Source organism: Podarcis raffonei, chromosome 16 (genome assembly GCF_027172205.1).
Source record: "Podarcis raffonei isolate rPodRaf1 chromosome 16, rPodRaf1.pri, whole genome shotgun sequence".
NCBI classification, from domain to species: domain Eukaryota; kingdom Metazoa; phylum Chordata; class Lepidosauria; order Squamata; family Lacertidae; genus Podarcis; species Podarcis raffonei.
In genome coordinates, this window is record NC_070617.1 from 39,319,921 (window position 1) to 39,347,304 (window position 27,384).

General features: G+C 43.9%; 1 protein-coding gene across 1 annotated transcript; it reads left to right on the plus strand.

The window, feature by feature from the left end:
- The first annotated feature begins 1,609 nt into the window (after positions 1-1,609).
- Positions 1,610-16,195, plus strand: ANAPC7 (anaphase promoting complex subunit 7). Its single transcript, XM_053368220.1, has 11 exons — positions 1,610-1,840; positions 5,112-5,298; positions 5,726-5,845; positions 8,851-8,962; positions 9,944-10,097; positions 10,767-10,909; positions 11,674-11,791; positions 12,664-12,860; positions 13,104-13,328; positions 14,808-14,958; positions 15,142-16,195. The coding sequence occupies exons 1-11, from the start codon at positions 1,740-1,742 to the stop codon at positions 15,329-15,331; spliced, it is 1,698 nt and encodes a 565-aa protein (XP_053224195.1). The 5' UTR covers positions 1,610-1,739; the 3' UTR covers positions 15,332-16,195.
- The last annotated feature ends 11,189 nt before the right edge of the window (positions 16,196-27,384 follow it).

Here is a 27,384-nt window from a genome sequence, read left to right on the forward strand (position 1 = left end):
TGTTGCTGTCACACTGCTTGAGCTTCCATTGCTGGCAGTTTTTTGGCCAGGCAAAGCCACACAAGCAGTGCAACAGCTTCTCTGCAATGCCTGCAGTAAGTTGCAGCAGGGTAAAGAGGATCCCTTATCTTGGGTGCTAAAATGGCTTGGGCCAGCCCTGGAGACAGGCTGGGGGTTGTTAAACAGACCAGCAAGTGCGGGCAAAGGATTCTCTTCTTGCTTAAGAAGAGCAAGGTCAATTTACTTCAGGGGTTGCCAAACTTTTCAGCAAGTGGGCATTTTTAGAAACCTACGAGTGTGGATGCCAGTCCCAAAATGGCTGTTGTAGGGTGGTGGGGGGGAATATGGCATAACACAATGGCAGCTGCAGGGTGTGTGGCATAATGCAAGAAGGCTGCCATATCTAAAAGAGCAGAAAAAGACGGGTGCACAATCTGCTGGGGGCATCCTCTGTCCTCTCACGCACCAGATTTTTAAGGGGATATTTATGAAAACATGCTGTGGCTGCCTAGCTAGTGACCCCTGACTTAACTCATAACAACATAAATTTTGGAATGAGCTGAATAGCTTTTCAGGCCAGTTTGTTGTTAGACAAGACAATAAATCGGCTAGAGCTAGGGAGGTGCAGTGAATAATGTCAGACCTGGGAGAGACCAAGGTTTAATTCCCCGCTAGGCAATGAAGTTCACTGAGTGACCTTGGGCCAGTTACAGACCCTCAGCCTGGCCTCCCTCCCAGGTGGTTGTGAGGATAAAACGGGAAAAGAGAAGCATGCACACCAGCTTGAGCTCTTTGAGCATAAACATAATGAAATCCTGCAAGAAAGCTAAGCAAGAAATGTGCCTCCATAACCAAATATATTTAAATGATGCTAAACTAGATGGGACCTTTGGTCTGATCCAGCAGGACTCTGATGTTCTTACTCTTGAGGAACCCACCTCACAAGAGGCTTTGTCTGAGGCAATTTTTCTCTTTTCAACACCTTTAAATTTGTGCAGCTTTTTAGTAGCTGATTTTTACCTTCCTGTTCCTTGTTTTATATTAACATCTCCCCTTTACTTATTAATGTTCTGCAGTTGTGTTTTAGCAGTGAAATCTTAGGAGAAAGTCCTATTGCTTTATCAAATTAAAGACGAGCAGTGTTTGCCCTCCACCAATGGCGTGCCTTTTATATTGAAATATGGGTAAAATCCGCCAAAGGGGTTTGTACCAAGCTGGGGGTACCTAACGCGCATGCTCAGATATTTTCTCGCTCGCTCTCTGCCGGGGCTGCCTGTGGCTTTGGAGGTACAGCAGTGGCGCCTAACGCGCATGCTCAGGCCTTTCTTTCACCGCCTCCTCTCTAGTCTAATGGTCTTAGCTAGAGGAGGGTATCTACAGTAACGCCTCATTTCTTTATATTTCTTATCGCGCTTTTCTGCGTGAACAAGAATATACAGCATTTTTTTAAGTGCATAGCGAGACCAGAGTTAGAGCTGCGGTTCCCGCGGTGAATAACTGGGTCATATCCTACTCAGGCGAACGTCGCGGGCAGCCCTTCCTCCCCCCCCCCCGTCGGGTTGGCGCTTTGTGCAATGGCGTTTTCTGCGCGGGTGTCACGGCTGCCTTCTCCGCAAGGACCCCTCGGAGAGGCGCCATTTTAGAGTTCCTGAGGCGACCCGGAGCTTTCCCTGCCGCCGAGTTCGTAGCTGCCGCAGCGCCGCCTCCTCCTTCGCCCTTTTCTCGGCTCCCCCGCGGCGATGAGCGTAGTAGACCATGTGCGGGAGATGGCGGCCGCCGGGCTCCACTCCAACGTGCGGCTCCTCAGTGGGCTTCTGCTCACCATGAGCGGCAACAACCCGTGAGTTGGTGGGCGGCCCGAGGAGGGGGGCGGCGGCGGCGGCGCCGCGACTGCAGCCCCAGAAAGGGCTCGTTTCCCTCGCGCTTCCCCGTCCTCGAACCGAGCGGCACCATCCTGCTCCGTCTTCTCCCTCGCTTCCCCCCGCCGTCACGACCCCCCTGCGAGGTTGGGCGAAAGCGCGCCTGACCTGAGGCTTCGGCCAGGAAGGGCCGGGGCCTCCTCTCCCTTTTTAAATGCAACCCTCGTCACAAGCCCGGGACTCTGCTTTCATCCCTTCATCTGTAGATCTCAGGGCAGTTCGCCACATAAAAATACGAGATAAAATAAAAACACAAAATACTTGACAAGAACAAAAAAACACAACCACGTTGTTTTAACCCATTTGCAGTTGCACCCATTTTGTGCCCCCCTCCTTATAGTTTCGTTTCCCCCTTTTCTTTTGTTATAATTGTTAACAATAGATGGTTGGTTGGCAATGGCATCCATCTGCCTGTGAGACAATGGAAGAGTTTGCCTTTGGGAGTGAAGTCAAATAATAATAATAATAATAATAAAGCAGCCGAGTGATGTAGGCTGGGGCTGTGCTGAGAGTGTGAGGTGGGGGACCTGTGGCTCCCGAAATGTCGTCTGGGACGACATTTGACTTAATGAAGTGAAGAAAAAGAGAGGAGGGAGCCTTGCAGCATCTTCATCACCGCTCAAGATTTACGTAACCTCAACAATATAACAGAAAGTAGGCATGAGCAGTAAATTAAAACCATCTTGATAAGTATGCAGCAAAATTTAAGCAGCCCCCACATAAGTCACAATGAGGTCTTTAATGATAAAGATGCACACACACACACACATCAGTAACAGCAAAAAAGCACATCAGAAATTAAATTGCAATGTCTGGAGGGCCATAGGCGCTGTGGCCCTGGCCTGAGGTCACCCAGTGAGCGGGATGGCCAAGTGGGGATTTGAACCCAGGTCTTCCTAGCCCTGGAGTCTGTAATGAATGACTGCAATCAGTGCCACATTTTTTGCAGGAAATACGGCCTGCCTGCAGACACAACCACTCAGAAGAGGAGAGTTAAGCTCCATCCTACAAACCCTGTTTACCTGGGAGTAAGCCCTATTGAATTCCACAGGGTTTACTTCTAGGTAGACACATTTAGGATCGCACTATTAAAAGAACTCCATAGAATCTTCATGGATGGTAGCTTTCTCATTTTTGCAGTTGTTTGGCCCCTTTTTCCCTCTTCCATCTTTCTTTATAGTGTTTATTTATTTCATAAAAATTATACATTACGTCATTGTAAAAAAAACCTCAGAGTGGTTTACAGAAGACAAAACAGTAAAATCAAGAAAAATTCACAACCAGACTTTAAAACATACAAAGGTTAAAATACTAAAGCAGATTAAAATTGCCGCAACTTTCTAAGCATCTGGGTAGGCTTGTCTAAACAGGAATGTTGTTAGCACATGCCGCAAAGCGAGCAGTGATGGCGCCTGCTTGACTTCAATAGGCAGGGAGTTCCACAATGCTGGTGCTGCCACACTAAATGACCAGAGTTAGAAGAACAGGTATTATGTGGCACCTGCAGTAGTGCCAATTCTGATACCCAGTGGCTGCTGATAATACTTCACGCAGATAATTAAGAGGACTACACTAATTCTGTTCAGGCTGCAGTTTGTTGCACACTTCCTACACAGTAGTAAATCCCAGTAAACATCCATAGGCCTGTGCTGCATGTATTTAAACAGTTTTGGGGCATTTTTACATTAACTAAGCACAAATTAATGTATTCTCAAAAGATTAAGCTCATTTAATCAACCTGTTTAGAATTTAAGGTGCTACAAGACTTTTTGATTTTTGTTGAAATAACTGACATGCTTTCTACACCTACCCATACTGATTTAAAAGCCTAGAGGGCGCTGGTACTTTGAGTTAAGAATTAGACCATCAAAAACATAATTTCCCTACTTTGGGTTATTGGTAGTTCCAATACATTTGAACGCCTGTGGCGTGTGTGAAATGGCAAGCTGTGCACTGCCTGGTATCTCAATGTTCATGTGCTTCACCCTTCTCTCCAGGATTTACCCTTCACCCTTCTCTCCAGGATTTAAGTGCAAGAGACCTTGGAAATGAGTTGAACCCTATAGAATACTAGTGTATTTAAAAAAGGCATCTTCAGCATCAGTGCAAAAGGCACCAACAGGGACAGTTGGCTCAGGGACACACACCTTTCCATTTATCTTCACAAGAATTCTGTAGAGTAGGTTAGGCTCAGAGAGTGGAGAGCGAGTGGCTGGCTTACCCATGGTCATCTTCACAGTAGACAGGCAGTAAAGTTGTGTATCCATAGCAGTGACCAGAGGAGAAATGACCGCTCGGAGAAGTGCAAAGAAAAGAAACGCCATGGTGCATTTGCAGTATCACAACTGAACGCCTTCATCTGCCCCAACTGCAACAAAACGTGTATCCCGCATCTGTCTCTACAGCCACAGCAGGCACTGCAACCTTCCAGCAGCTTGATCTCACCCCCAAAGGCTCAATCCTCCATTGTCTCCCGAGACAGATGGATGCCAACCAAGCATGATAGCATTTATGTGATGCTTTATCAAAGCTCTTTATCGTTGTTATCTCAGTAAATCTTACAAAAGCTTTATAAGTACAGTGATACTTTGGTTTAAGAACAGCTTAGTTTATGAACAACTTGGATTAAGAACGCTGCAACCCCAGAAGTAGGTGTTTTGGTTTGTGAACTTTGCCTTGGAAGCAGAACATGTTTCGCTTCCTGTTGAGTGTGTTCCATTTGTAAATTGAGTCCCCCACTGCTATGAGAAAGCATGCCTTGGTTTAAGAACACTTTGGTTTAAGAATGGGACTCTGGAACGGATTAAGTTCATAAACCAAGGTACCACTGTAGGTACCTATTTGTAATACTAATAGTACTACTAATAAACTGCCCTTCAGATGAAGGGTGGTATAGAAATTTAATAAATAGTTGGAAGAGGTATCTTAAAATAATAGTTTGCTTAAGGTCACTTGGTAAGTTCATAGTTTCCTGGATGACAGATAAAGTTTAGCAACTTTATAGATTTTGGGGATGCTTACTGCTGTCGTTGTAGGATAGCATTGCATAGTCAGAAAATGGAATGGACAGGTGGTTTCTGAATACAGACACATTTCTGTTTATTGTTTTCACCTTTCAGTAGTTCAGGGATGTTTGCTCCAGGATTTCCTCATGTGGTCAGCTAACACTGGTTTGTCTTGTGTTTCTTACAGTGAGTTATTTTCTCCATCGCAGAAGTATCAGCTTCTTGTATATCATGCAGATTCTCTCTTCCATGACAAGGAATATAGAAATGCTGTCAGCAAGTATACAATGGCTTTGCAGCAGAAGAAAGCACTGAGTAAAACTTCAAAAGTGAGACCCTCAACTGGGAATGCTGCATCTGCTCCTCAGAGCCAGGTGTTCATAGCTTAAATTCTGATTATAGCTTGGTGCCTCAGTGCAAGAGTCTTGCATTCACTGTTTATTATACATGGCAAAAGATATCTGAAAAGTTTTTTCCTCCTTATGTGAGTTCTGCGAGAAATATAATTTAATGTGGTTTAACACTCACCTTGAATAGACAGAATGGGGTGGCAGAGACTTGGAAGCCTAAGAAAGATGTTACGGTCTTGTAGTTTTCCTTCATAACGTATGTGGAAAGTGTCCCAGCCTTGGAGTAAACTCCTGAAAAGTAAAGATTACCTCTGACAACCCCAAGCACCTTACAACACACAACTTGGTCTTTCCTAGATCTTGACTATCCTCTCCATATATAAGGGTTGGGAACTTGTGGCCCTCCAGATGTTATTGGACCACTATTGTATTTTGTATGTTGTCTTTTTAGTGCCTGCCTTCTGAAATTGAAGTGAAGTACAAAATGGCGGAGTGCTATACAATGCTGAAGCAAGACAAAGATGCTATTGCTATACTTGATGGAATCCCTTCAAGACAGAGAACCCCAAAGGTAGTACTTTTCTAGCTAAGTTATGCTTGGAAGCCTTTGTCTGAGATATGGTAACTTTAAATCTAAATAATAAATGAATTAGGTACATGGGGTTATTCAAAAGGATTAATGTTTGGACTTCCGGGTTAGCGCCATCGGCAATGGCGGAGTTCCTCTAAACGGGAGTAACCCGCTCCGCAAAAATCGGGTCTTGCCGCGGCGGCGAAGGCAGAGACCCTTCAAAAATCCCAGGCGGGTGAATCCTGGGAACATGGGATTCGGCTGACACCAGGAGCGCCCCCCCCTACTCGCAGGGAAACCCTTTTATGGGGGTCCAAAGCGATGTGGGGTGAGCGGTGCGGTGTTTTGAATCGACTGCTACTTTTGCGAAGTGAAGCCGCACAGCCGTTGCCGGAGAGCGCTGACTTTTTCCTGTGGACAATTGGACTCTAAACAAGTACCCGTGAGTAGAAACGGAAAATTGGATCAAGAAACATCTTAATTTGGCACCGAAGCGGGAAGGTTCAAAAGGATTAATGTTTGGACTTCTGGGTTAGCGCCATCGGCAATGGCGGAGTTCCTCTAAACGGGAGGAACCCGCTCCGCAAAAATCGGGTCTTGCCGCGGCGGCGAAGGCAGAGACCCTTCAAAAATCCCAGGCGGGTGAATCCTGGGAACATGGGATTCGGCTGACACCAGGAGCGCCCCCCCCTACTCGCAGGGAAACCCTTTTATGGGGGTCCGAAGCGATGTGGGGTGAGCGGTGCGGTGTTTTGAATCGACTGCTACTTTTGCGAAGTGAAGCCGCACAGCCGTTGCCGGAGAGCGCTGACTTTTTCCTGTGGACAATTGGACTCTAAACAAGTACCCGTGAGTAGAAACGGAAAATTGGATCAAGAAACATCTTAATTTGGCACCGAAGCGGGAAGGTTCAAAACAGGAAGTCCGCCTTCCGCTTTTGTAAATAGACTGAAGCAAAAACCTTGTAAGCTAAAGTCTGGAAAGTCGTTTATAAAGGTCTAAATTTCCTTCATTTATAACCACTAAAACCCCCTTGGAAGCAGGAGAAAAGGGGGGGGGGATTTTGATTGTTCAAGCCTGCAGGAGAGAGAGTAAAGAAAGATAAGTTTCCACCGTCTCAAACCTGGGAACGGGGTGTCAGAGACAGAAGTTGTTGGAGATGTTCATTGACTGTGAATGGAACATTTTGACAGATAGCTAAAAAAGAGAAACAAACTGATTCCAATGTTGCCTTTTGCATTCTAAAGAAACAAAATATTTGAAAAGTGAAAGTAACTTTCCTTTGTTGGACTTGCTTTAAAAAGATGGATACAAATAGAAATTGTCTCCTCTAGAGGGAGCTTGTTAAATTGTTGCTGCAGTCTACTTGGAAACTTTACAGCTGTGAGATTAAGATCGTGGGACCAGTCTTTTGACCTTGAATAAAAATGTGTTGGGAGGAAGTTTTGGTGCTTGCTTTTTGCAAGACAAGTGCTTTGTTGGAGCAGATGCATGAGAAGATGGATTTGATGACTGAGAAGATGGATTTGATGACTGTTGTAGTCAGTAACTTCGGACAAACAGGGAATACTGATACAGAAACCACTCAGGGACCAACTCAGGAACCTGTTTTGACTGGGCAAGTGCAGAAGATAATGGAGGAGGTTGCGGCTGCACCTCAAGTAATACAAATGGAGAGACCCGAGGCCCTGCAGGAGCATAAGCCGCTGTTTTTGAAGATTGAATTTGGAGTGGGCCAGGGGGAGTCTGGAGCTGTGGGGGCTCTTAACCTCGGAGGGACTTTGAAACATGCTTCTAAATATTTTTTGGATCACACTGCTGACTGTGGGGAGTGGGACTGCGGGGAATGGGCTGGTCTGATGAGGGGAGATGGAGATAATTTTGGGCTGGAATCTCCCAGAGACCTACTCCTCAATGAGAAAGGAAAGAAATTAAGAAAGAGACCAACAAAAGACAAGGGAAAGTGCAGGTATAAACAAGAAGAAGAAGATCTGCAGAAGGGACATGGAAAAGACTTAAGAGCCTCGGACATAAGATCACCAGGTTGATGGACTAGATGGAATGGACAGTAAGGACTGACATAACCCGAGACCAGGGAAGAGACGTTGGATGGAGATTGGAAGAAAGTTTATAAAGAAAAATTTTTATTTTGGGAATTAGTGTAAAATTAATGAATATTAGGGAAAATGTTGGAATGAAACTATCTGGCTTTAGTAGAAACGATATAAGGACTTATGTATAAATAAGTATTAAGTTTTAAGCTTTAAGGTATTTTATGGTAAGACAAGGTTAAATAAATTAAGGTAAATTGATTAACAGAATATGGTGAAAGATGGAAAGGATCTGCTGAGTTAATAGGTTAGACTGTTAAGATAAACTATTTAATAAAAATTGAGAAAGATGGAAAGAATTTGCTGAAACAACTAATTAAACTAGAACACAAAAAGGGAGGTGTGAGGAGGTCAATGAAACAAGCAAATGAAAGATAAAGATATGCAATATGGGATCTGTGGGGTTTTTTGTGTTTTTTGTTGTTGTTGTATTGTATTGGTTTTTATGTATCTTTTTTCTTTTTTATGTATTGTAGTGTGTGTTTTGTTGAATCTTTTTGTTGTTTCCTCTTTTTTTCTTTTTTTCCTAATCTTTAAACTTTTAATAAATATTTTTTTAAAAAAGATATGGATACAATTTATAGGGTTGTAACCAGTGCTATTCCTACTCAATAAATCCATTGACATTAATGGACCTAAGACAGCCATGTGCCTCAGTGGATCTACCCTCAGGAAAACTAATACAGAATACAACCCATTCTTTGTACACCCTTTGGCTGACACAAATCCCCAGGTTTTTTGAATAAAGGTAAAAACTTGCTATTAATAACTGCAAGCCCAGAGAGTTGTGCATCAACAGGTGGAATTAACAGATCCAAAGTGGTGCAAAATGTTATGTCTTATGTCAACATTAAAACATGATTGTTCTCATCATTGGATTTCTGTGGGTTGCAGATTAACATGATGCTGGCAAATTTGTACAAGAAGGCAGGTCAGGAACGCTCTTCTGTGACGAGTTACAAAGAAGTGCTGAGGCAGTGCCCACTAGCCCTTGATGCCATCCTAGGTAGCCACTTTTCTTCTGATCAATGATTATTGTTGAAAATTGTGATTGAGACGTTGGCATATCTGAACAGTTTTAGCATGGGCAGGTGAACAAAATATGAATTAGTGCCGTCCGCCATTGGCCTCCTCATGAGTTACGACATTAAAGGGGTGCTTGTTATGACTGCATTTATTGTGTCTTAGAAGACGCAAGGGCTGGGAGAGGCAGTAACAATAGCAATAGCATTGCAGTGCTCTTTCTGATCTGAGGGAAGAGTGTGGTGCTAGAGATGGCAAGACAATTGGTGTGGATAAGTTTTACAAAATGCACCTGTCTGCAGGACTTGATCACTGTAGTCCAGCAGTAGGGAACCTGTGACTCTTCAGATGTTGTTGGTGTTCAGTTCTCATCGCTTACCAATGGCCATGTTGGCTGGGACTTATAGGAGTTGTAGTCCAGCACTGCTCAAAACTCCCATTGTTCTAGGTGCTTTTTGCCACATGGAATTTCATTAGCCAGAGCAGTTTCTGAGCTCTGGGCACAGTACTGCACCTAAGATTTCAGATTAAAACTGCAGAGTGGAAGGAAAAGAAGACCTTTTTCTGCCTCCCCATTTCCAGCTACTCTCTGAAGACTGGAGAAGAGCTCCTCTTAAGAATATTAGGGGAGCGGGCAGGGGAAGGACTAGATCATGTGAAAAATGAACAAAATATTTTAGTTGCAGTTCATTCATTTTTAGCTTTGTATTCTTGTTATTAAAAAAGCTTGCCTAGACATTCCGCTGTTGCACCTAGGTTGTTGCCTAGGTTTAAGGTGCCATTTAGCTCCTAGCTTTCATATCTCAGTTTCTAACACTGATCCAGCAACATTTGGAGGATCACAGGTTCTCCAGTCTTTGGTCAATTATCTGTTGTTGTCAGTGCCTGAGCACTTAATTTCCTTGGGACTACCAAGAACATTTTGTCAAAATAGTGGTCACAACATCTGTTGCTTCTCATTTAGGCTTGCTGTCGCTCTCAGTGAAAGGTGCAGAAGTCGCTTCCATGACAATGAATGTGATCCAGAGTGTCCCAAACTTGGACTGGCTTTCAGTATGGATCAAGGCATACGCATTTGTGCACACAGGTGATAATACCAGAGCAATCAACACCATCTGGTAAGAGTCTAGAGCAAATGCAAATGAGCTTTCTCAAAGAACCTCTAGCCTGGTATCTTGTAAGATATACTACTTGGGTATTGAAGGCTACTTCCCCTTTGCAGCAAGACAGAATGCTAAGTGTTTGAATGCTTAACAGCTCGTGGAATTTAAATCCCACATATATGTGTCTTTTAAAACTAGGATGGGGAACCTGTGGTCAACTATTAGTCATGCTGTTGAAGGTGACCCAGCCACTGCTCCCACCATGCCCCCCCCCACAGAAGCCAGAGTTGCACGCCTTACCAGGTTGCAAAGCTGCAGCAGCGGGGTCCCCCTCCCCTCCCACCATGGGTGAAGAAGTCTGTACCCCTTGGGCACCAAATTGACCTAGAAACAAGTTGATTGTGGTTGCATTCTTAATGTATTATTTGAAGATGTTCCACTATGAAAGAAAACAAAGTGTATACCTTTCTCTTACTGACTTTATTTGTCTCATGCCCTTCCTTTTAATCCTCTTTGGGTGGAAGATGCTCTGATTCTAGATGGCTGTAGTGGAGAAAGATAAATTGTGACATGTAGATATGTTTGCCTTAAGGAAATGAACCTTTCCCCATAAAATAGAATAAAAATGCTCTAAGACGTTCCAATATATTGATCTTATCTTTCAATTTGTTCTTCCCACAAAAGCTCGCTGGAGAAAAAGTCACTGCTGAGGGACAATGTGGATATACTAGGGAGCTTGGCTGATCTTTATTTCAGAGCGGGTGACAATAAGAACGCAATTCTAAAATTTGAACAGGCGCAAATGTTGGATCCTTATTTGATAAAAGGTAAGTCTCTAGAAAATATGGAGAGCTTGTTAGAATAATTTGTATTCTGTATTCAACTTTTATAGTGCAATCCTATGCATGTTTATTCAGAAAAACATCCTACTGAATTTCCATGTAGGTATTTGTAGTACTGCAACCTTAACTATATTTTTAACAGAGCAAAAAATTCTCACTAGTTTATTTTTTGTTAGTAAGGTTGAAAGGAAAACTAGTACAAATGAGGCAAAGAGAGGGATTTTTTACTTCTGTCCTTACACTTAACTAAAATAAAAAATGGTTAAACCTCAAAACCACTTGTAATTGGTTGAAGATGCATTTATATTGTAAACAGCTGATGCAACAACAGCATTATGTCAGTGAAATACATTTGTGGTTAATGGTACAAAAATAAAAGATGTTATATTTCAAATTTGTGTTGAGCAAATTCCCAGCCAATGGGATTCCTTTGAATGGCAGGTCTGCTGTTTGTTTCCCCCACAAATTGTACATTTGGATCACTGTGGAGCTCCAAATAATGTGGAAAATACATGACAACTGATTAGTACTGGAGCAACCAGTTTTATGGAAAATATTTTTGAATCTTCATTTTGAATTTATGCTAGTGGATACGTGTATAGAAGTTGAGAAAACATTTGGATCTAAGCACTGTTCCTGCCTTTTAGGTGAAAGATGTGAACAGTCTTGTCCTCTAGTTTTCCTTGATCTTTTTTCCTTTGTAGCTTTTGTGTGTGTGTGTGTCCAACTCCTTCATGCTTTGTCTTTAGGGATGGATGTATATGGCTACTTGTTAGCCCGCGAGGGTCGCCTGGAGGATGTGGAGAATCTCGGCTGCCGGCTCTTCAATATTTCTGACCAGCATGCTGAGCCGTGGGTGGTATCAGGGTAATGGGCTGCTTCTTGCTCCTGTTTGGCTTTTACGTTGAACTTTCTGAAGGCAGAATCTACCCTATTAATGAGGAGAGTCAGGTGGTCTTGGGTTTATTGCTAATGACTTAGTGTCGGGCAGCAAAATCTTGACTGACATGGAGTTGGTGAATTCACTGAAGTCTGTGGGAGTTTGACCAAAGCTTTGTGTAAGATGTCCTGGATTCTCCCTAACTGGCATACTATTGAAATGCCACTTTCAAAGCACCTCTCGCTATTTTTGAAATTCGAAGAGGTGTTGGATCCAAAAATATCCAAAGCCACTGTCTGAAATAAAATTCTGCAGGGAGCTAAATAGCCTTTAATGTATTTTGTAACACTGCCTTCTCAGCAACACTGCTCAAGGCAGATTACAAAAATTACAAAACGTACTTAAAATCTTCCCTTAAAAAACACTTTGTTGTGGTGTCTAAAAGCTGGTTGTCTACAGTAGAAAATTATTAATGTGTTTCATTACTTTGGAGGCATCACTAAAAAGTAGGTCACATTTCAGAATGCTGAAGCTAAAATTACATTTCCTGATAGCAATAGGCATTTCCGCTTTCATTAGATAGAACACATTATTCCTGTGTGTGTGTGTGTGTGTGTGAGAGAGAGAGAGAGAGTATATTCCCCCCCCCATCATCAAAAGTAATTGAAATGGAAGGTTGTAGGAGTTGGGGGTGCTGTGGGTCTATAACAGAATAGCCCATCCTACTTTGGCAAGATGTTCTGCCCACACCCTTTAATAATACAAGGACAATGCTGCCATGGCTGAAAAACTCTCTGCTATTCCTCTTGAGGTGGAACAGATTGAGCATGTTAACCACAATTCCCCCTTCTTTCTGCAGGTGTCATAGCTTCTACAGCAAGCGCTATTCCCGTGCCCTATATTTAGGAGCCAAAGCCATTCAGCTGAACAGCAATAGTGTGCAGGCTTTGCTGCTGAAGGGCGCTGCTCTTCGGAACATGGGGAGAGTGCAAGAGGCAATCATCCACTTCCGTGAAGCGATACGGCTTGCCCCTTGCAGGCTGGACTGCTATGAAGGCAAGTAAAAAGGACGGACTTCTCCAAACAGGAGTTGTTAAACCTGGTAGTGAAATGAAAGTTTCTATAGGCCCACATATGACTGTCACCACTAAGATGTCTTTCTGACATGCCAAGACCCCACCTTAAAGTCGTGAACTGTCAGCCTACTGTGCTAAATTCAGTGACCATTGTTTAGATGAGCGCTGGTTTTGAAAAAAAGCAAATATTCTCTCAAATATGACTTTTGTCTCTGACACTCAGGCCTCATTGAATGCTACTTAGCATCCAATGGTCTTCGTGAAGCCACGGTCATGGCTAACAATGTCTACAAAACCCTGGGAGCCAACGCACAGACACTTACCCTCCTGGCAACTGTTTGTCTGGAAGATCCTGTTGCACAGGAGAAAGCAAAGACATTGCTGGACAAAGCACTGACACAGCGCCCTGATTACATCAAAGCAGTGGTAAAGAAGGCAGAACTTCTCAGTAAGTCTTTCCCCCTCCTCTTGTGTGCTAGTCTTAGTCAGCATGAATAGAGATGTATGCAAATGCAACCCCCACCAAGTCTTTAAGATTGTGGAAGGCAGCAATTTTCACCCACATCTCTCCATACTATAGCCATAATCAGACTTACAGCACCCTCTCACTCCTGTTGTGAACAACCAGCTGAAAATGCCCATCTTGAATTACTCATTACATTTCGAGCTTTCCATTTTGGCAAGAAGTCATGTGAACTGGAGATGCAGGGTTTTGTCATTTTCTTTAAATTGATATTTTTTAACGTGTCTCTTTAAAATTCAAAGTTTTTGCAAATCCATAAGTGATTAGGTGGTTTAGAATAGGCATTCTTCCTTCTCTGTCACAGGAGAAGGGTGATGACGATGGCAACTTCTTGTATATGTCACAGGAAGACACAATCTCGGCATCCTCTGAAACAAACTGTTTCCTCCTCTGAAAACCTAACTGCAAAAAATGTGTATCTGAATGCATAATTGCAGAAATGGTTTTAGTTTGCTGGGTGCATAGACTTCTGTGTTTTTTCTTATTTTTATCTTGTTGTGCAAGATAAAAAAGCAAGATCAGCTTTTGGCTGTGAGGCAATCTACCGTATTTTTCGCCCTATAGGACGCACCGGCCCATAGGACGCACCTAGTTTTCAGGGGGGGAAATCAAGGGAAAAAATATGATTCCCCCCCCCACAGCTCTGGGAGCAGTGGACAGGCTGCACGCAGCCTGTGCGCTACTCCAAGACCTCCCTGCTTTTGCGGGAGGTGGCGGAATTCCCCCACCTCCCACAAAAGCCCACAGGAGCACCGCGTGACTCCTGCGGGCTTTTCGACCAGGAGGGAGAAGGGACTGAAACAGCCAGTCAGTCCCTTCTCCCTCCTCGGGGAAAAGCCCCCAAGAGCGGCGCGCTCTTTAAATGGTGCGCGGCTCCTGCGGGCTTTTCTAGGAGATGGGGGAATTCCCCCCCCCCCGTAGAAAGCCAGCAGAAGCCGCGGAGCCCCTTTAAAGAGCGCAAGACTTTTGCGGGAGGTGGGGGAATTCCCCCATCTCCCGCAAAAGCCCAAAGGAGGGTTGGAGAGTAGCGGGAAGGCGTTGCGCGCCTTCCTGCTGCCCCCCATTCTCTGGGGCTGGCGATGGGGGAAGCGCTGCTTTCCCCCACCGCCAGCCTCAAAGAGCAGACTCTCCTGGCTTCAGCGGAAGCAACACGAAGCCTCCGGAGTGCAGGCTTCAGAGACTTCGCGTTGCTATCGCTGAAGCCAAGGAGCCTGCATTCGCCCCATAAGACGCACACACATTTCCCCTTCATTTTTGGAGGGGGAAAAGTGTGTCTTATAGGGCGAAAAATACGGTATACTTCTGCAAATTAAAAGAAAGCCTCATACCGTTAATCAGTTATGATTTCTTTTTCGGGTGATGGCCTCAACATAAATAGCTTGAAATAACCCTTCTTATTGACAGGCCGAGAACAGAAATATGAAGATGGAATAGCTTTGCTGAGGAATGCCCTTGCCAACCAGAGTGATTGCATTCTCCATCGAATGTTAGGGGACTTCCTTGTGGCTGTTAATGAGTATCAGGAAGCCATGGACCAGTACAGTATTGCTCTAAGGTAAGTATCTGGAAAATCAGGTTGTGATGGCCGTGAGTTGAAGGATGGTTGTAGGTGTTTTGTCTGTGGGCTGCTGATAGATGTCACTGAGCTGAAATGGAGATGTGTATGAGCCAGCCTGTTCTGCTCTTGCTACTGCTCCCTGACTCCAGGGTGTCTTTCTCTTACTTTCTGTTCCCCCAGTTTGGATCCCAATGATCAAAAGTCACTGGAGGGAATGCAGAAAATGGAAAAAGAGGAAAGTCCAACGGATGCCACCCAGGAGGAAGATGTGGATGACATGGAAGGGAGTGGAGAGGAAGGTGACCTAGAAGGCAGTGACAGTGAGGCAGCCCAGTGGGCTGATCAGGAACAGTGGTTTGGCATGCAGTGAAATCGCCTTCCTGAACTAACCTGGGACCATAGCCCTTGATGAGTGACGCCGAATAAGACATTCTTCTCCCTGGAATGAAGAATGCCAAGGGGACATTGTGTGCTTCTGCAAGAACTGGACTGAGGCAGATCCAAGCAGCCCCTTCTGCCCCTTTTTTTGTTTCTGTGTTATGCTCTCGGTGCTCCTTATTTCATGGTGAAGTCTGAGCAACTTAAGTGCTGGGGAGGCATTCGTGCCAAGCAGCAATTTTGAGTTCTTATTTCTAAAATTAGAAGCTTTCAAATGATATAAAGCATTTCTCAAACATTTGTTAATGACTAAAACGATGTCAGAATCATGTTGTAAACTAATTATGCTTGATCCCCAGTGGTGCATAAATGTAGGCTGCTTTTATATCCTTTTATAAAAGAGGCTTTATTCGCAAAGCCTGTACGGTGTCTTTAGATACACAAACTCCTCCAGAAAGCTGCTGGAATCTCACACAGGGGCAGTAAATTTCTTTCCAGCCTTTTCCTGGCCTCCCCAGTGTTTTTTGTGGAGGATATTTAGCATGCGCACTCTAAAATAGAAGCATGCTGCTTTAGGCTCCTAACTGATGAGGAATTCTATAGCTGATGAATCCATATACACAATAAATTGTGGCCTGTGAAATAGTTGGTTATTTTCACATTCTGTGCTAACAAGTGCCACTCCTTTTAAGCCTCTGTAAGGATATTAGAGAAAGTGAAATGGAGCAGCGTTGAGGAAATTACAGCCAGTGAAAGGTTCTTAAGGTTACTGCTTACTGGGTAATACCAATTAACAATATCTAAACCACATAATCCTTTCCTGCATACATGACTATTAAAAGCAGCCTTGCTAACATACTGTGCTTCTGACTTTGATTTGGCTGCATTAAATAACTTCCTCAAAGCACAGTCCAGCAACAGCTTCTGTTGGGTGCCCCACCTGCACAAGACCACAGTGCTGTGTTCTCTGTTAAGTAATTATTTTTTTAATGATGTGGCCTTCCCTTTCACAAGGGTGGCTAGCCTGCAGCCCTCCAGATGTTGCACTCTCAACTCCCATCATCCGTAATTGACTCCATCAGCTTGAAGCAGATGGAAGTTGCAACATCTGGAGAGCCATGGGTCCCCACCCTCCTCTTTTGAATCACAGAAGAATTTAAAAGACCCAACAACTCTTGATCATCTGCTGAAAACTACTAATACTACCAAATATCAGGATGGAAAAGTAAGTTGCCTTCAAGGAAACATGAAGGTAAGGAATTAGTGGTTGTTGATACAGTGGTGCCTCGCAAGACGAAATTAATTCGTTCTGCAAGTTTTTTCTTCTTGCGAGTTTTTCGTCTTGCGAAGCACAGTTTCCCATAGGAATGCATTGAAAATCAATCAATGTGTTCCTATGGAGACCGTCCGGGGACAGAGGGGAAGCGCCGCGCACCTTCCCCTCTGTCCCCGGACCTGTTTAAAGCAAGGGGCGGCGGGGAGAAGATTGCTTCTCCCCGTTGCCTGCCCCGCAATCTCCGGGGACAGAGGGGAAGGCGCGCGCGCCTTCCCCTCTGTCCCCGGACCTGTTTTAAAGCAAGGGAAGGGGCAGCAGGGAGAATCGCTTCTCCCCGTTGCCGCCCCTTGGTTCAAAAGGGGTCCGGGGACAGAGGGGAAGGCGCGCGGGGATTGCGGGGCTGGCAACGGGGAGAAGCGATCTTCTCCCCGCCGCCCCTTGCTTCAAAAGAGGTCCGGGGACAGCGGGGAAGACGCGCTGCGCTTCCCCGCTATCCCCGGAGCTTGCGGGGCAAGCTTCGTTTTGCAAAGCAAGCCCATAGGGAAATGCGTCTTGCGAAGCGGCTAAGAAAACGAAAAACTCCTTCGTCTAGCAAGTTTTTCGTCTTCCGAGGCGTTCGTCTTGCGGGGTACCACTGTACTGTTATAGGGTTCTTGTGAATGGAGATACAACATTACCTGTACAGAAAGAAGCATTCTTGAACACAGGATGCCAGATGCACGTTGATACAAAGAGATACTTTAGTTCAGATAAGGGAATAGTGCTGGTACAATGGAAATGTATTGCAAATTCAAATATCTTTAATACGGTCAGTGACCAGAAAGCAATTTATAAAAAAAATAAATATATATATATATGACATTAAAAGTAGTATTGTGCTACAAATAACAGTAGAAATATGGCCAATTCACAGAATTGGTGCTTATATTTATGACCAGGTTTCAACTTTTAAGGTTTTAAAAATTCAATTCAGGTGTCACTACTGTTTATTATCGTTCCTTCGATGTTTACAATTTGAACTCCGTTGTTGACATCATTGCTCGTCTTATTCTTGTTGCAATGTAACAGTACTTTGCCACGGACCTGTTAATTTCGGGCTCTTTGTCAGCTAAGAGGTGTCTGATATAGGTGTCATCTGTACTACGAGGTATTTTCCTCAGAATCGGTTCGATCAGCTCTTTTCTTGCGTCTCGATATAATGGGCAGTATAAGATGACATGCCCAATGGTTTCGATTTTGTTGCTGTTACAGGGACATAATCTTTGTTCGATCGGTATTTTATTGTATCTTCCCTCTAGAAGAGCTGAAGGGAGAGCGTTAAAGCGGGCCCTGGAAAATGCCCATCGGTGCTTAGCGTTGTCTAGAACTTTGAGATAGTTTGCTAGATGGGGCCTTTGGGGATTGTATAGAAGTTTATAAGTTATCGGAAGTTGATTAAAGTCATTTTGGGCTTCAATATCCCTGAGTCTTTCTTTGATTATGTTCTTGGCCCTTCCCCTTTCTAAACTTAATAAATACTCTGGGGAGAGACCATATGTGGCCAGTTTTCTGAGAGTGCCCTTCAACCAACTAGATTGGAATTTGTCAAGAAGCATCAGGGAAAGTAGTCCAACCGGCGAGTTGTTAAGTCTTAGCCAAGTGCATAAGGTTCTTATCCATACTTTGGCTTTAATGCTGTATAAGCCCACTTCCAGTCGTAGGGCGGCGTTTGGGACGCATTTAGGTGTTTGCAGGAGTGATCTAAGGAAACCTGATTGTATCTTTTCATATGGGTCTAGATTAGAGAGGGAGACGAGTGGTGTGAGGTATAGTATTTGTGCTGTTGGTTTTGCAACGAATAGTTTAATTGTAGCAGGAATGAAATTTCCTCCCGTTGTACGATGGAATCTTAGGATTGCTGTTGTACTTTTTTGTGCTGTAGAGGAGCTGTAATTTATGTGGGCAGTCTTCCTCCTTGATGCTTGGAATATAACTCCTAGATATTTAAAGCATGTCATTTGTTCAATCTCCTGATTGTCTAACTTCCATCTGTATATTTTCCTTTTGTTAGAGAAAACCATGATTTTTGTTTTTTGGTAGTTCACTGCTAGTTTCTCTTCTCTACAATATTGGGATAAGCTGTTAAGAGCTCTTTTGAGGCCCATCTGAGTCTGGGACAATATAACCGCATCGTCTGCATAGAGTAGGATAGGCAGTTTTTTGTCTACTAATTTTGGGGCGTGTGTATCCGCTCCTTGTAGGTGGTCTATTAGGGAGTTTATATAGATGTTGAACAAAAAGGGGGCCAAAATGCATCCTTGTTTAACTCCCTTTGTTGTTCTAATGAAATTAGAGAGCTGACCTTCTTGGCTGCATCTTATACAAAGTTGTGTGTTGTTGTACAGTTTGTATATTAGTAGCAGCAGACGTCGGTCTATGGATGATTTGTTGAGTTTGTCCCAGAGTCGGGTTCTTGGGATGAAGTCAAAGGCTGCTTTAAAATCTACGAACGCTGCGAATAGGTGGTGATTGTGGTGCGACGTGTATTTCTCAGCTAGGTGCTGTAAGATCAGGCAGTGATCCATTGTGGATCTCCCCTGTCTAAATCCTGCCTGTGCATCATCAAGAATCTTCGCTCTTTCTATCCATCGCACAGTTTCTCGCTGAGGTGTTTAGCGTATAATTTACTTATTATATTCAGGAGGCTTATAGGTCTATAGTTGGAGGGATCATCCCTCGAGCCTTTCTTGTAAATGGGAATAATGATGGAAGTCCCCCAGTCGTATGGAATCTGTGCAGTTCTATCTATATATGTGAACAGAGAGGCTAGCAAGGGGGCCCACCAGTTCGCATTGGTTTTAAAAAGTTCCGCTGATATACAGTCAATTCCGGGGGCTTTCCCGTTCTTTAGTTGGTCAATCAGCAGATGAGTCTCTGTTATTGAGACTGCTGGCCATGGCTGTATCTGATCTTCCGGTGTGTCTAATGCATAGGACTCATCGCTAGATTCCTCGTAAAGATTATGGAAGTGTGTTTCCCAGGCTTTCATTGATATGCAGCAGGATAGTTGTGTTAGGCCCCTATCCGGCTGTACAGCTACGATTCTCCAGAATAATGATGGGTTACTTGATTTGGAGGCCTCTATCAGTTGCTGCCATAATAACTTCATTGCGTACCTTTTCTTTTGTGTCAGGAGTTTTTTGTAACTTCTTTTGGCTTCAAGCATCTTTTGTCTGTTATCCTCTGTTGGATTATCCTTATGGCAGATGAAGGAGTGGATCAATGATTTCTTGGAGGCTATACACTCATGATCGAACCACTCCCTGGAAGTTTTCCTATGGTGGGGAGATATTTATTGAAATTTTCCACTTTAATACATTAAAAAAATCAAAAAAGAAAAACAAAAAAGTTTAAAAACACATAGAGTTCACAATCCTTATTTTTCTATAACATATTTCCCTGACTTCCCCACACCTCCCCTTCTTATATTCCAATTCAAATTGTTAGTTCAGCAAGTTCTTATCCCTAATTTTTTACCTTTTTCTATTTAGTTCATTAAAAAAAAGCCAATTTTACCTTATAAACATCAATATTTATACATCAGTACTCATTCTTAAAACCTTTTTCTAAAGTCGACCCAAATTCCCTTCCACGACTTCCCCAATCTTCATACAAATAACAAAACAGAATAAAAACAAAAACAGATTATAATTATGCACCCTTTGGATTCCCAAACTCCACCCCCCCTTTCCCGGTTTCAATCCCCAACAAATGTCCATCAGTCTTAATCTACTATCAGCCTGGAGATCTCACGTCCGAGGCTCTTAATTCTCTCTCAATTCCTCTCTGCCGGTTTTTTTGATGGTCCTTAATATTAAACACCAGATCTCGGAGAAGCTCTAGCCCAATGGGATCCATGTTTCTTCCAGCCAGACCTCCATACTTAAAAGTGGAGCCTGAATCTTGTTTCTTACTCCTTTCAAGTCGAAATGTCCCCAAAGCTCCAACTTCCACCTTAATCAGATTTGTAATCCTTGGATCTTCAGATCTCCACATAAGGAGATCTCTCCATTCTTCAATCTCCAATTCAAACCAGATTTTCGACATCAAGTTCTTATTTTCCTTTGTAGCCATCATGTCAGGCCTCTGGCTCTCCTTTGTTATCTGCAGCATTGCAGCTCCTCCTTCCTTTTCCTCAGGAACAACATATATCTCTTTCTCCACACTCTCAAAGCTCTCAAGTTTCTCTTCTTGTCCAGCTGCATGGACTTCCTGAGTCAAGTCCTTATCAAATTCAATGAGTTTATTTACTGTTAAATCCAGAGTTGCAACATTTGTAGCCAAAACATCAATTTGGCCTTGTAACTTTCCCAAGAGAACAAAAACTCTGTCCAATTTAGCTTGTATTTTCCCTCCTTCAGCCATTCTTGTAATGTCCCAAAACCCCCTCTAGAGGGATTTTGGTTACTTAATATTCCTTCCAGTTCAAATCCAAAAGTCAAGTTAGTTTGTATCAGTTCTTCCTTGTTTTCAACAAATTATAACCAAATTGTAACAAATATAACCAGCAGAGACAACAGAAACAAAGCTCTCTTTTTCAGTCTTGACAGCTAATTTGACAGCTGTCAAACTCTTCAATACCTCTTCCACAGGCTCTCTCGCGGATCACTCCCAGGTCCAGGGGGGGTGGCACTTCAGCTCCCAAAATTAGCTCTTATCCTCCAGTAAGATTTCTTATACTGCCAAATCATGAAATTAATGTCTTTTACCCAATAAAAAAGAAAAGATTCTCTCGACCTTAGTTAGCAGGTCCTTGCTTTAGATTATTTACAAGACGGGGAGACGGACTTCCTGTTTGCGCCTTCCCCGATCATGCCTAATTCAAAAAAAAAATTTCTTTGCAAATCCAATTTCCGTACTACTCACGGGTTGTTGCTTTAAAGTCCAATTACTCACAAGAAGAAGTCAGCGCTCTCCGGCCATGGCAATGCGGCTTCACTCCGCAGGAGAAGCAGTCGACTCTCAGCACCGCGCCGCTCACCCCGTCCCCCGTTCCGAAGCCTTTAAAAAGGCTCCTTCGCAGGTCGGGGGGCGCAAATGGTGCCCGCCGAGTCACCAAGTTCACAGGCTTAACCGCCTGTGATTTCTGAGGGTCCCCGCGTCGCCGCAGCGGGAAGACCCAAATCCTGCAGAGCCGATTCCCTCCAGAGATCGGAGGGAATCCGCCATTCGCCGATGGCACTAACCCGGAAGTCAGTGCGCCCTGAGCTTTATGTATTTGTTCAAGAGTTGCTATGAAGCGGTTTTCCTTCTCTATGCTGGTGCTTTCGTCTGGTACGTGATTTGGGGATAGGGTTTTTGGTCTTTTAGCCAGCTGGTTTGGGGCTTTATCTGCCTCTAGTTGAAGCATCTTACAGTTCTCGTCCATCATAGACATTGTCGGCTTTATTTTTATCTTATCAGTCTTGATTGTCTCGATGAGAGGAGTGGGAGTACCGGACACTTCGAATAGGCGAGTCACCTGCAATCCAACCCTTTGTAGCTTGTCCTTATTGTCTGAAACTAGTTTGGTTGTGTGCCAGTCTCTGAATGTTATCACAACTCTGTTTAGGTCCTTGTCTGATGGCAGAAATTTAGCATTAATGATGTTTTCTGCTGGGACGAACCCTCTAACGGCTAATTCAGTTTTCTTGAGAATATAGATTCTCTGTTGTGCTGGGGAAAGGAGATCTTTGTGCATGTATACAGGTAGGATGATAAGTTTTTGTTTATTTAGAATTAGATTTCTGCGAGAGTATGTTGTTTTAGGAGTAGTTTCTTGCTTAGGGATCGGGTTTTCCCTTGATTTTCCCGCGGTTCCATTCGGGGGCACTAGTTGCTCTGTTGAATTATGAAGCCTAGCCTTATGGAGTTCCTCTGTTGAATTGAAAAGCCCAGCCTTATGGAGGTTTTTATTTGGGCTTGGGCTTCGGCTTTTATCAAGGGGTGGCAGAACTGGGTTAGCTGGGCTCGTTGGATTTGAATTCTCTAATAGCTTAAATAGTCTTGTGAAGTTCGTTTTCTTTGTTCGAGATGGGAGCTTTGTCTTCCTTCCCATTTTTACGTTCTTGGGCTTCTTCTCTTTATTCCTGGGACACTTCCCCTTTAAGAGGGGTTTCTTAGGGTCAATTAAGTTTCCCTTCTGGTTTGCTTTGATCCTAGATGTTTTCCTTTTTTCCACATCATGTCAGGTTTTATTTTCCTTAATGCTGTTATCGTTTGGTGTGCTAGAGAGAACTTTATATGAATGCAAGTTGTCTATTCTCCTAGTTATTTCAGTCAGGGTGGTAAGTAGGCCCAAGCATTCTGAGAGGAAGTCTTTGATGTGTCCCAGTTCTCTGCCTATCTGCAACTTCTGTTCATTTAACAGATCATTATATAGCCCTGTTAGTATGTAGGGGAGGCATTCCAAGTCCAGATATTGGGCTCTTGTGTCCTCCAGGTCCTCATTCGTCACAGTGTGAAACCCCATCTTCTCCCCGGGCCTGGGTCTTTGGGAGGGCTCATCTGTCTCAATTACTGGGTTTTCCTCTTGTGACTCTTGTTCCTGCTCCAGCCCCGGTTGATTCACTGAGGTTTCATCTTCTATGGCAACTTGTTTTATTTCCGTTGCCAGATTGACTCCCACCTCTTCTTCGTCTCTTTCCATAAGCTCCCTGTACCTGGTGCGGTCTATGGACCAATCGTGGGGGTGTCGTTTGTCAGCATTATTTATTTTATCTGTTTTCGGTTTAAAATATTGTGAGATTTTCACCTGCCTTCCTCTTGTAGAGGGTTCAGCCGCTTTGGTGAGGGGGATTCCCAGCTCTTTATAGCTCTGTCTTGTGAACACCATTCTCTAAGTTGAAAGCTTCCCTTATTGGGCACTTTATTGTAGAAATAAAGGTAGAGTAAAGTTTGGAAAACCGGTATCCAGGCTGTTGGATCAGGGAGCCTCCCTACCTTTCCCTCTTTAAGCCTTAACTTGGGGCGGGAGGGTATTCATGGGGGAGTTCTTGGACTTATCGAAGTTAGGCTCAGTGGAGTTCAGCGGTTTCCTCTGCTTCTTTGGCTGTATTTCAAGCCAATCCGGCGTCTGGGAGCTCCAAGGTTGTAAGTCAGTGTAGCAGTATCAGTAAACAGTGCGACGGTAAAACAATAAAACAATAAAAGAATAAACTAATTAAAACGAGGCGACAAGACAGACAGCCAATAGTCTTTAAGGTCCTTAAGGTGCAGTTTTGAGGTCTTGAAGAGGCTAAAACTAATAAAAACGCTTAGTTGAAGTCGGAGGCTCTGATTAGGCTGCTACCTCCGTCGCCATCTTGGCCTCCTTCGAAATGTATTGCTTTCTCTTTAGACAGAAGAAGCACCACTCTTCCCCCCTTTCCACAAACCATTTTGGAAATTGGAGGAGAATGTCTAAAATCACCCTTTGGTTCACACAGTTGGTTCACGATTCCAGGCCCTGTAGATAAATGAAAGGGAACAATGGCTTGTCAAAATCAGTTTGTGGCTAAGATGAGATTTGAATTGGGGCCTTTCCCTGTTTGTGATGCCACTCCAGCTCTTGTAATCACCCACCACCAGTGGGAGGGAACTATCTTAATTGGAGCATGTAAAATAGTTGTCCATTGTTATTTATATAGTACCATTCCATTACAATGGTTCATAAAACTCATAAACAAGGAAGAAAGCTCCCTAGTCCCTGGCCTGTGATTTTTAAAAATTATTTCACTTATGAACTACTTCCTATGAGGCATCCCACAGTAAAACAAAAAAGCATATTTTAAAATAGTTGTACATGTAAAAACAGTTCTTTAAAATTAATTGTATATATGAAATGAAAACAGTTTAAAACAAGAATAGCGCATAGTTCAAATCAATTCAGATCCAATGCTGATAAAGAGCTCCAGCTAGACATTTTGCTGGTTGAAACTTTGCTAGTGGTGTAATGAATATATATGCAAGTGCAGTAAGTTCTGTGCCACGCTTTACACACCCTCTCATAATGTCAATCTTTATAAAAGGGAAAGGAGGATGAGGAAGACAGCTCATCACATCCTTTAGGAAGAAGACTCTTAAGAAAAACGGTGCATAAAAGGGACTGCTGAGAGGTCCTGGGGAGAGAGGAATTCAGCTAGTGGGACTGCTGCTAGTGAAGAATGACGAGGCCAGGGTTCCTGCTCCCGTCATAGTTGTGTGGAAGAGGGAATATGCATCCAGCTGCCTCGTACTCTGGCCTCTTTCAGCTCACCTGCAGGAGACCATACAAAAAGGAGTGTGCCTACGCCCTGGACTGCGGAGACCCAGAAGACACTTAGACCAAGGACAGGGAACCTTTTTGGATGAGCAGCCCACCCCTGCAGACCTATTTTTGATGGGTGGGACAACCCACCTGTCTTTGGCTTGACTTAGTGACACCAGATGATGGTCTGGCAGATTAAGCCCACTCACATGTAAGAAGGCCTTCGAGCACTTAAGTGCATTGACAGCCAGCCTGGGAACCACACTGCACATTCATAGGTGTCAGGCCGCCAAAGCTGCTGGCTGTGCAACTGAGTTCCCACTGCAGGTGTTTGACGCGGAGAAGAATAAGACATTAGCCACAATTCATCTGTATCCCATAGTTTCATGAGAACTGCTGTTGATTGATGTGTTTTCCTTCAAACCAGCTCCCTCTGGTTTGAAAACACAAGCTGTAGTTAAGCTGGTGTTTGCATTTTATGCAACCACTGCACAGTGCAATGGCAGTGTGGCATAGTGGTTAGAGTGTCAGGCTAGGACCTGGGAGCCCAGGGTTTGAATCCTCGCTCAGACACTCACTGAGTGACCTTGGGCCAGACATTGCCTCTCAGCCTAACCTACCTCACAGGGTAGTGGTTGTGGGGGAGAACCACATAAATGACATTGAGCTCCTTAGAGAAAATGGTGGGATATAAATGCAATACATAAATACATTTAATTGGTATTCAGGGCTAATTGGTATTCCATGCTGGCATGGAAAAACACAGCAGGTCATGTGCATCACCCCTGCCTTCCTCTCGGGTGCACAACACTCTGCTAAAAAGAAACCTGAAATGCTGCTGGAGGGGCAACAGTTAATGTGACTTGAGTCTGCTCTTAAAACAAATGATATTAATTGAATTGCAGGCATCTGGGCTTTCTCCAGGGAGCTGGGTTTGGATCTTCGATTTCTGTAAGCCTTTTAGAACTAACAGGTGAGGCTAATAGAAGTCTCCCTTGAGGCTAATATTCCTGAAAAACAATACCATACTGGTGGGTGGTTTGCACTGTCGATAAGCACTTGCTCCTAATGTCTCTAGACTAGCTGCCTCCGGAGCTGCTAATGATGGATTTAATAGCTTTTTAATGCTCTACACGGAAGAAGCATTGGAAATTTCACTGCAGCTGGTGACGGATGTTTATATCATGAAATCCATCATTAAAATTACTGCCAGCCTTCCCTTCTCCCTCCAGCACAGCAGCAGAGAGGGCCTTAATGGACTTGCACGGGCACTTTCCCTTGTCGCAGAATCAGCGGCTTTCTAAATCTTTCCGTAAGGCTCCAAGGTGGACACCTGCCCCAGGACTGCCTGAGCACTGCCACGTCAAAAGAAGCAACAACCTCCCAAAACCAAAGCCAAATAGCTAATAAGAAAACCAAACCAAACACCTACTGATGACAAATGTATATATTCCCTCAGCAAATAAATGTGAGTCCTTGGCTGTGTTTATTGGAACCTTAAAGAGAAACCCTTCTATATAAGATAGGGGTGGAAAACCTCCTGTCTAGGACTAAATGCTCCCCTACAAGTTGTCTCCCAAGGCCCACACCTCTCTCGGGGCCCCGCTGCTAACGGGCCTTGCTTCTCACCTTCTCATCGGGTGCCTTTGCCTGTAATGTTATTGTCCTGGTTTCATTTTCTTGCTTGAGCTCAGAGAAGCAGCAGGTAGACTGATGGGACTTAATTCCAACAGTAACCTGCCAAAGCCGGATCTAAGGCAGTACAACCTGTTTGGGTGCACCAGGCAGAGTGATTCTGGGATGCTACAGCAACCATGAAGTCCAATAGAAGGCAAGAGGGCTGCCAGATTTTGGCGTTGCACAGGGTGCCGCTGGAGTTGGTGATGCCAATGTTCGCCACTGAACCTGGGACAGGTAAATGGAACAAATTGTGAATGTACACAACTGCGGTCTCTTTAAATCTAAATAATAAATAAATTAGGTACATGGGGTTATTCAAAAGGATTAATGTTTGAAAAATGCATTTATACCCAGCATTTCTGTTTTACAATCCACCAGGAGAGAAGGGCTGTAGCTCAGTAACAGAGCAGAGGCTTTATTTATGCAAGGTCCTGGGATCAATCCCTGGCTGATATGGCAGCTGCTCTTACTAAATTCCTGCCCGAAACCCTGGAGAGATGCTGCTGGCAGTCTCTTTAAAAAGCTCCACCGCAGGAGCCAGCAGGGGTTGCTACGCCGCTGTCTCACAGGGTTGTTGTGAAGATAAAACAGGAATGGGGAGAACGGCATATGCTGCCTTATGCTCCTTGGTGGAGAGTTGGGATATAAATGTGATGAATGATTATGATGGGATGATGTTGAGACTGTGGCAGTTTGCTGAATAAATAGAAGAGCTAAGATACGGTTCACAACAATTAGCCATTATGTTATTCTAGCACTCTGGTTTTATTTTATTTTTTAAGTGTTAGCAAGTGTGTGTGTGTGTGCTCACACACACGTGTGTGCTTTAAAGAGTGAAAAACAA